We start from the raw sequence: 10,322 nt of genomic DNA, 5'->3' as shown, positions 1-10,322 counted from the left end.
TTCAATTTTTATACCTTTTAATATATATATATATATTTTTTTGACAGTTTATTATATGTACGAATTTAACTATTTTTATATGGTTTATCCGTGTTTTATGTAAGTTATAAGCCAGTTACTAGAAATAATATACTTTTTAAATTATTATTATGTCACTCATTATAAAAAAAAAAAAAAGCTTAATCATGCATAGAATGAAATATCAAAGATTTTTTACAGGTAAAACCAGATTAAACTTTATGGAAAGAAATACTTAATCTAATCATAGAACAAATAGAAAGTCATTCAAAAAGGAAGGCCCCGAAATTTGAACAAGAGGTCGGCCCAATTTCAATGAAGACAAACACTAATCTCACAGGCCGTAGCACACGCATTCGTTCCCTCCACTACCTCACGCGCTACACGTGTCACAATCTCAGCCCTTGAAAAATATCTCCTTAAATATCAGTAAATTCAGACCGTCAAACCTCCGTCCCCTTTTCTCTCTCTGAAACACACTTTCTCTCTCTAAAATTTATTTCTCTCTCTAAAACCGTCTCGCCGGCAATTTATTCATTCTTCCGTTACACACATACACAGCTATTAGGCTTTTAAAATGCATAATTAAAAAATACAATATATAGATATAGATACATATATATATACACACAGATTATTATATAGATATAGATATAAGGTATTATAAATTTTGAGAGAGTGAAATTAGCAAAGGATGTGGAGATCGTCGTTTTTGTTGTTGAAAGAAGGATTGACGTCAGGAATCGTTAGGTCTAAAACGACACCGTTTGGATTACTAACCGTATTTCCCGTTGAATCTAGTAACGGATTCTGTACTTGTTTGTTTTCCGGTACGTCCGGCGCCGGAGTAGGTCGCGGAGTACGGAGAGGTGTGAATGACGGTGTTAGAGCGATGTTTTCCACTACGGCCGGCTTCCGCGGCGGCGTAGGTGGTGGAGTATTCGGTGTAGGTATCAACGAAGGTGATAGAAGGTCGTTTTCGACTATTTCCGGTGGACATGGCGGCGGAGAACCACGGCGAGGTGTTGATAGTAACGGTGGCGGAGGAGAAGTACGGAACAATGGAGGTGAGAATGACGGAGATGTAATATCGGTTGCGGAAGCGAAGAAGCTGATGAGATTGGTGAATGTTGAAGCATTGAAAATGAAATTTGGTGCAGAAGGGAAAGAGGTGATATCTTATAAGGAGTTGTTACAGGCTTGTGAAGCGATGGGAGTTGCGAAATCGGTCGATGAAGCGAAAGCGTTTGCGACGGTTTTGGATGAGGCTGGTGTTGTTCTTATCTTTAGAGATAAAGTTTACCTTCATCCTGATAAGGTATAACACTAATTTAATCCATTTACATTGTTATTATTCTTATTTGTATTTGTATTTATGTGTTTAGTATGTTATAAGAGTTAGATTGGGTAGGGATGTTGATAGTTACATATATTGTTTGGAATGAAATGATGGGTCCCAAATTGTGTCAATCAAACTATGTCGTATTGCTATGACTGAGTTAGATGGAGGATAGAATATGGCTTGAAAAGAATAATCTGCATTTGTGGGTCTTTACATACATATAAATCGGAAGAAAGAAGAAACTTGGTAGGGAAATGAAGCAGGTATTGAGACTGATGATGTTCAGTTTTTACATTATTGCTTTAGTTGATCTTCGTTGAAGTCGATATATTGGTATAGAAAAGTTGAATTACTGATTTATTCGTTTGATTATTTGTATTCGAGATTAGGATAAAAGGTATTTCCTGATGATAATGTTTTAGCTGTTTAATAGGGCTGGTATTACTAACATAATTTTGTATTAGGAAAAAATTTCTACCATTTGACTTCCAATACAAATCCTTCTTGGGTCATAATGTAGTGAGAAAATTAAGCTGCATCTTTTCAGTGGGTTATCGTCTATTTTATTCTTCTTATTCTCTTTTTAGTCCACTAAAGCTATGTGTATAAGAATTTTTCAATTTTCCATGTGAATCATTAAGTGTGGGTAGTCATTGTCACCAATAGTTTCTCGAAGCAGGAGATCATGGAATGCTCCTTTCCTGTAAGATCACAATATTTTCTGCTTTGGAATATCCTTTACTGAAGATTAGCGTTGCCTTTATGAACAAGGGATAAGGTAGAATTAACTGTTGCGGTTTACTTCACTACTAAGTATTGATGCTACTGATTTAAATCTATAAGATTCCCTGTGATTTGTCTTTGTTAAAGTGTGTTTTTTTTATAAATATAGTAACAGTCATGAACTTCGGTGTGATTTTTAGTAAAATGGTTTGATCTACTAGTCTATCATCTCAATATGATTTCTCTACTTTTAATTAATTAGGAATAAAGGCAATTAAAAGTAGCATAAAGCCATAAAGACATGTTCTTTGTAGGCATTATGCTTAAGTGATGGGATTCCTTTGTAGAGAAGAATATCTATTCATTTCTGTTCTCAAGTTCTATTGGAACATTTTGCATAGTGGAAACAAGTTACTGCATACAACAAGTATAAGCTACCAGCCTACCAATGCACTTTGCTATGTATGTGTGATATGTACATTGATGAACTTCAATTAGTTTCTACAGTCATGTCAGCTGCATGTTAGTACCTTTTTGATAATGTGATATGACTGTACCCTTCTAATGACATGAAATTGACGTGTCCTGCTGCTTCTCTTTGCCTTGTAATTCTGCTATATAGAAGTTCCAACTCCATATGTGTTTACATTTTTGTAAATAAATTAGAAAATTGTCAAACACGCAAATATTTGATTCTCAATTTCAAAGAGAAGCACTTTCAAACACCATCTTTTGCTGTGTTATGAACTTATGATTATTCAATATCACATGATCACTTCCAAAACCTATATCGAAGCACCTTCTAATGTTACTTTAGTGTTATTTTTCGATAATCAGGTGGTGGATCTGGTCAGAAGGGCGGTACCTCTTGCCCTAACAGCTGATGATGATCCGAGAAGGGAGGAGCTAAAGCAGTTACAAGCCAAACTGGATGAAATTGATAGACTAGCTCACAAGCAGGTCCGCCGCATCCTCTATTCTGGGCTCGCGTTCTCTCTAGCTAATATCGGGCTCTTTTTCCGTTTAACTTTTTGGGAATTCTCTTGGGATGTTATGGAGCCAATTGCATTCTTTGCAACCACATCTGGTATAATTGTGGGGTATGCTTATTTCCTTATAACATCTAGGGACCCCACATACCAAGACTTGATGAAGAGGCTCTTCCTATCCCGAAGAAGAAAGCTGATGATAAAGCATAATTTTGACATTGAAAGATTCATGGAACTACAGAAGAAATGCAAGTCGCCTCTGGATGCGCCTCCTTCGGCTAAACATGATTTTGCAGGAGTGGAACTGGAAACTCGGGATCTCTTGCACAAGAACTAACAGAAAAGATTTAACTTTCTATTGACATGCGTTTTGACTTTTGATTCTCTTTGACAACCTGTCATTGAAATCAAGAAAGCGTCCACAAATTTTTGAGCTAAACTACTGAATTTTGTCATTGCCCTTTTGTGGGTTATAATACTTTTGAATCTTGTTTCAAGCCTGTTTTTAAAGGCATTAGCAATGCAAAAGCGTTAACCAGAAGGCTATGGTGTACTATCAGAATCGAACGTTCTCTAAATATAAGATTTTGGTATCGTTAACCATTTGGATTTGATTGTTTGTCACCAAGGATTTACACTCCTGAACAAATTCTGCTTATCCCAAAAAATGTCGTTGCCTTTTTTTAATGTACTGTTGTTGGTCTGCCTTCTGCGTATACAGATTGTGATCTTCAAGTACAATCAATATGGTTCTTTGTAGTTTGGACCATTGTCTGGCTTAAATCATTGATAGGTTGTTTGTATAAATTGGACTATTGTCAATGGCTTTAGAATTATGTGTGACCCCTCCAAAAGGTCGAATCTGGCTCGTGATAGATGTGTGTTGCACAGACGCACAGTTGCTGTATTCTTGTTATGCAGAATAACCAGTAGCCCAATTGTTTAAAATTTTAGCTTATGGCTTCACTTCTCTATATAAGGTAAGAAGCAAAGCATGTACCGGTAAATAAAGGGAAAAATACATAAAAAGGTAATCTATTTACTTAAAATTCCTAAAAAGAGGAACCTATATTGTTTTCGTCTATTTAAAGGATCCAGTTTTCATAAATTTCATAAAAAGGGGAACATCGTTAGTTTTTGACGCCAGGACCCGTTAAGTGACAATTTGAGATTTTTCAGCAAACCAAAACCAACCCCACCCAAAATCCCTCCCTCCCCCATCAATTAATTGATCGGAATTTGGCCCAGAAGTGGTCGGAATTGGAGTTGGTTCGGCAGGGAGAGATTTAGGGTTTTTACCCAATTTTTCAATTGAAACATCCCCTGGCTCGCAATCTAACCTTTTTCCATCAAACCAAAAACTTCCCCAGCCTTAATCGCTCCCTCCCTTGCCTTCAAATGATCGGAATCTGGTTGAACAGGCCGGAATTGGCGACGGCAGTACGGTGGTGGGTGTTTTTTGTGGCGGTCGCAAAGGGGGAAAACTCTCCTCAATTGAATTCAATTTTGATGATGATGATCTAAGATTGTATTTAGATTGAACATATAATTGATTGGCTTCACTATCTTACGTGTATGATTGATCATGGAGCTTTAATTCACGCAAAACCTCATTGCATCGTCGACCTCAATGTCTATATATTTAGATATTTTTCCATATTTTTTTTATTTTAATTTTAGGGTTTAATTTTGTTGGATTTTTTTTTTTTTTGGGGGGGGGGGATATCCTTTAATAGGTGACATGGCACTTAACGGGTTCCTGGCGTCAAAAACTAACGATGTTCTCCTTTGTAGGAAATTTATGAAAACCGGATTCATTAAATAGACGGAAAAAAATAGGTTCCTTTTTAGGAATTTTAGGTAAATAGGTTACCTTTTTATGTATTTTTCCCATAAATAAAAGAGTAAATTCCGTGTCCCTACGCTCAATCTATTTTTTGATGTTTTGCACATATTGTCTCTAAAATCACTGATTTGTTGCAAGAATAGTTCCTCCCTCACATAAATTGACTAATTAGGAGGGACTGTTCATGCAATGAAACAAGGACTTGAAAGACTAAAAAAATAATGATAGATGTTGAAAACTTGAAATAGAGATCATCCTTAGCAATCAAAAAGTGGTTTCAGGGAGTATTGGTGCAAAAATCACGACGAGGGACGAAGGCTGCGAAAATGACCAAACACGTGGACTATTAGACGCCTCGTTTTAGTCGGATCCGTCTAATATGGATCATGGTTGCAACAAAACATGGACTTTATGAACCGCCAGTGCTAGTGAATATGAAAAGGGACTCATCACTCATATTCCAAAAGTGAACAAACCATATGGACCTTGCATTCAGTTCTAGAACTATCAACGATACATATATTTATCTGCATCTAACATACCATGAACTATGAATCAACACAACAAAGTTTATTGTGCTGCATTATCTAGTTATAACATAATACAACATTTTTTCAATAATACAAACCCATTACGTTGCTGCTTTGATTCATGAATCATGCTATACTGTTACGTTGCAAAAATGGAAGTACATACTCTTTATTGATTGTGAAAATGCAATTTTACTTGTTAACTTTAGGACCAATTAGAAAAAGAACCATTGTTATCAATAGCGGTTCTGAAAATTCAAGTACCCAGTCCAAACTGGAAAAAAAAGCACCCAACCCATAAGATTCCAACTATATAAGCTATTGTTTTTTAATAATTGAGACGTTATAACAATAATACCACAATAGTTAACCAATGATTCGAGAAGTTCGCCTAACATTCTTCATAGCAAATTGGTTGATTAGCTCTTCGCAATTTATATTCTCTAGATTTCATTCTCAATAGTTATCATTGTCAATCCACTAAGTCTTTCTTGGGACATTTTTTAGTTGCTCAAATCTTGTTTCAAGGGAAAATCAAGTCTGATCAACAATATATAAAAAATAGTTCGCTTTGAAGTTCTCTCCGAGGTAAATGAAGCTTGTTGGTTACTTAAATTCTCACCAAATTGTTTTTTTCCTATGAATCACACGGTTTTGTGGAAAAATCGAATCAATTAACCATTTCACCAGCAATCTCCTTTTTAAAAATACACCAGTTAAATTGTTAGAACGCTTGGAGTAGTAATAATACTAGTTGAGAGATTTAATCTTTTAAAAATAAGAACACACTATGAAGAATTGAAGTGAAGAAGAAGTGAAGTTATGTAAGGAGTTGAAGAGAGAAAATATGAGTCACAATAGAATGGAGTGGCTGGCATGCTTCCCCATATGCCACGCCCTTACTCAAAATAAGTGGGTAAAGTACCCGTTATTAACTCAAAATTAAATACTAAGAAATTATTTTATGTTAAAACTACAAAAAGAGGTTCATTTATTTTATTTATTTTAAATTTTTTGGATGTTACAATTACCAAGGGCATAACTTTGTATGTATATACATATTTGATACCTAAAATATTATATATTTATTATTTAGACATTAACTTGTTACTGGAATCAGATATATCTATATAATATATCAGGCTTTTACATATAATATATATATATATAAACGTTTCTAAAATTTTGTGCCCCTCTCAAAAATTGTGTCCCGACCGGAGGTCTTACTTGCGCCCTCTGAGCCTCCCATGATTGTTATGTACAGATCGAGTTGCCAAATACGATATGTTAAGAACCATTGTTATATTTCTGTTGTTTACAAAAGTGTAATAATATTATACTAGCTAAGTATTCCGGGTTTAACCCGGGAATAGTAATAAAAGTTTTGTAAAAACATATATTTGATATTTAAGTTGTGACAGTCTAGCGGTACTCATAATCTCGTAATACTATATCTTATGTTTCAAATAAATTTAATTAGTTTATTAACCTGTATGATAAGCCAAAAGTTTAAAATTATGTTATTATAAAATTACTTATATGATGAAAAAATATAAAAGTCCCATGTATAAAATATTAGAGTTTTCAAAAGAAAATAAAAAAAAAACATCAAAAATAACAAAATAAAAATGAAATAAACTTTAATTAGGAAGGTGTTTTTGACATCATAAATAAATTAAATAAAAAAGAATTAATTTTAAGAAAAAATTTGGAGGTGACAAATTAGTTATTTTTGTAAAATGTGATGTCATAACAATTTTATTTTATTTAATATAAAGATAAATCATAAAATCAATAAGAGGTTCGAATTTGTTTATATTGGTCAATCAAAAGGCTTTTTCATGTTTATTTTTTATATTCATATTATTCTATTAAACTGTAAAGAAATACCTAATTTCATTTTTCGCGGTTTTGGGTCCCAATACCTCGACAATATATTGAAAATTTAAGATGTAGACAACTATAAAGAGAACTAGATTTTAGACCCGTATCAAATACACGGGTTTTATAACATTATTAATATAAGAATTAGTATATGTAAAAAAAAAACTTATACGTCAAATGTAAAAATATACTTAAATTTTTTTTAAGATATTCAAATGTTAATACTGAATTTTAAATCATATCAAGGCTAGATGGTGTAGCAAAATTTCTTTCAAACAAACTCTTGCAAAAAAAAGCAACATCTTAACTTTGATTACACTATTGACCGAGTTTTCATTGATGTTATGCAAAAGAGTAATTTTATTTTCGTTAAACATGATTGTTAAAAACAATAAAAGTAGCGACTGGTTTCGTGATGTTTTCAAAAAATTTGTTTGTTGTGATTTTATTTGTATGTTCAATTCATATTAGAAAAATTTGTATCCTTAATATAGTTTGATTCCAATTACTAATAACAACAATGATTATCCTAATTACTGTCTGATTACATTTACTAATAACAACAATTTAATTTAATAGAGTTAATAATATAAAATAAAATATTGATATAAATATGTAACTTTCCTAACTTTTAACTATATTTTGTTATGGGATAGACATTATACAATAAAGTATTAATTATTTTTAAATTGGGTTAAATGTGTAAATTGGTGATGAAAAACCAAAAAATGTAAACTAATTTAAACATGTGTTGATTTAATTAATTTTGAGAAATTGAGAGTTATGATTGGTCAATTGAAATTAGGTCAGTTGCTTTTAGTATATATATATATATATAAAGATAAAGATTGGATTTAAGACTGTAGACATTTTTTACAGTATCCCTAAATTACCCTTAACCCTAAAATAAGTAACAAACGTTCATTTCACACCACTTATTTGACTCCCTTTCTTTCATACTATCACTTTCCAATGTGACAGTGTCCATCATCAATGACATCCAACCATTGCCTTCCATATCCATCACCACCACACTAACCAGCGTTTTTTAAATAGTACCGCTGCAATGTGTGGACACCCATCTAGTATAAGATTGAAAAAGACCTTCAAGGTATGGGAACTTAAAATGGGCTTTTGAGTATTTGGGCTAGCTAGGGTTAGGGTTAGCTACTTTGCATCCATCTTCATTCATTTTTATTATTCCCTATTCTTTGTTTTCTTTCTCCTTTCTCTGCTTTACCAAGCCCTTTTGAAACACATACCAAGGTTCCAAGTTACTATACAAGCAGCTCGCTGATTAATGTTCTCTAGCCTTGGTGTGCAATTCCGACGATTTTATTTTTTTGTATGACTTATTTGATTTGTATTTTGTTTTAAAAATTTTCTTCAAATTCAAAACACACAAAAACCGATTGAAACCGAAAGTAACCACAACAGATAAAACCAATCAATATCGTAAATAACCAGAAAATTGTATACTATCATCTCCGGTCCCTTTGACGGACGAATGGGTAATGGAAAAGGGAGGATCTACAACATGTGTAGTAGACCATCTTCATAAACTATAAGTCATGAGTAACTACATAATCCTATTTAAAAATGAGGTTTCTTTACGGGTTACAGTTAGAATTAACCGGAACTTGGTAGTAATATTTCTTTGAGAAAGCTATCAAGGGTCTTGTTGGGCACTACCATAAAATGAAGTTTGAAAAAAAAGCGGGTAGAAACTCAATGTTTTATCACGGCTCACCTCAAATGAATAAATGTGATTTGTGATCATAACCGCTTGAAGACTCGGTCAACTAAGTTACCCATAATCTCTACATGAAGTCTATTCGTTCCATGTCTTCCGTAATATTAGGATAATAGTTTCCGTATCTTATTATATATATTGTAATTGTTGGCTTTGATACGTGATCATAACCGCTTGAAGACTTAGTCAACCAAGTTACCCATGATCTCAACTTGAAGTCTATTAAACTATTTGCATGCATGAATTTAGGATATATTAAGAAGTGGTTAATCCACAATTACATATTCCATGTCTTCTGTAATACTAGGATAGTGTTTTCCATATCTTATTATATATATTGTAATTGTTGGCTTTATGGGATAGAAGAGAAAATTGCAAGTCTTCGATTCAGTTTCTTTATCTTCGTTCTTTACTTTTGTGTCTAGGAGATTAACCATCTCAAATCTTTTGTGTCTAGGAGAAAATTGTACTACAGGTGTTAGATGTAAAAAATACAAATTCTGATAACAATATTATAGGGTAATAATGGTATTACAGATGAAATTTTTAAGCCAGTAGTACAATTATACAATATCCAAAGGACCCGTTTTGATCCTGGTCCATTTTGACCCACACCTAAGCAATACTATTTAAGGGGATACTTGGTTAAGTTAAAGAATGACAATGGAAAAGGCAAAGAGAATACTAAAGAATATAATGAGCATTTTTTAGTATTCCTTTCATTTTTTATGTTGCTTGGTTTATAAATATATATCAATTAATAACTAGTTAACTAAATTATATTTTTTTATTTAAGAAAGATTTATGAAATGTTAACATCTCATATTATAAAAAAAACAGGAAAAAAAAAATTCTCTTGAAAAAAACTAAAAGGAATTTGATTTTTTTGTAATATTCACATTTATGTTAAAACATTATAATAATTATATTTAACTATGGCTATAACTATACTGTAATATATACGAAGCATCTTATGCATGTTAACACGTAGTTGAAATATGTATTTTTAGTTAGAAATATGTTTTTTTATGTTCCATATTATATAATGGATATTTTAAAATATTGTGATAAGTCATTTATGAAGTTACAAACCGTATGAAAGTGAGGAAGTTAATTTCGGAAGTTAAATAAGATATGGTTAATAGTTGGTTATTCATTACCTAGTTTTATTACCCCAAATTTAATGAGTAATGGTGTATTATATAGTAATGGGTAATGATTACTTGGTAAATAATAA

General features: G+C 32.5%; 1 protein-coding gene across 1 annotated transcript; it reads left to right on the top strand.

Annotated features, from left to right (window-relative positions):
* Positions 1–485: 485 nt before the first annotated feature.
* Positions 486–3,684, top strand: LOC122583820 (calcium uniporter protein 6, mitochondrial-like). Its single transcript, XM_043756200.1, has 2 exons — positions 486–1,336; positions 2,921–3,684. The coding sequence occupies exons 1-2, from the start codon at positions 713–715 to the stop codon at positions 3,407–3,409; spliced, it is 1,113 nt and encodes a 370-aa protein (XP_043612135.1). The 5' UTR covers positions 486–712; the 3' UTR covers positions 3,410–3,684.
* The last annotated feature ends 6,638 nt before the right edge of the window (positions 3,685–10,322 follow it).

The sequence above is a fragment of the Erigeron canadensis genome, chromosome 9, assembly GCF_010389155.1.
Source record: "Erigeron canadensis isolate Cc75 chromosome 9, C_canadensis_v1, whole genome shotgun sequence".
Taxonomy (NCBI): domain Eukaryota; kingdom Viridiplantae; phylum Streptophyta; class Magnoliopsida; order Asterales; family Asteraceae; genus Erigeron; species Erigeron canadensis.
This window is presented reverse-complemented; position numbering and strand designations above follow the sequence as displayed.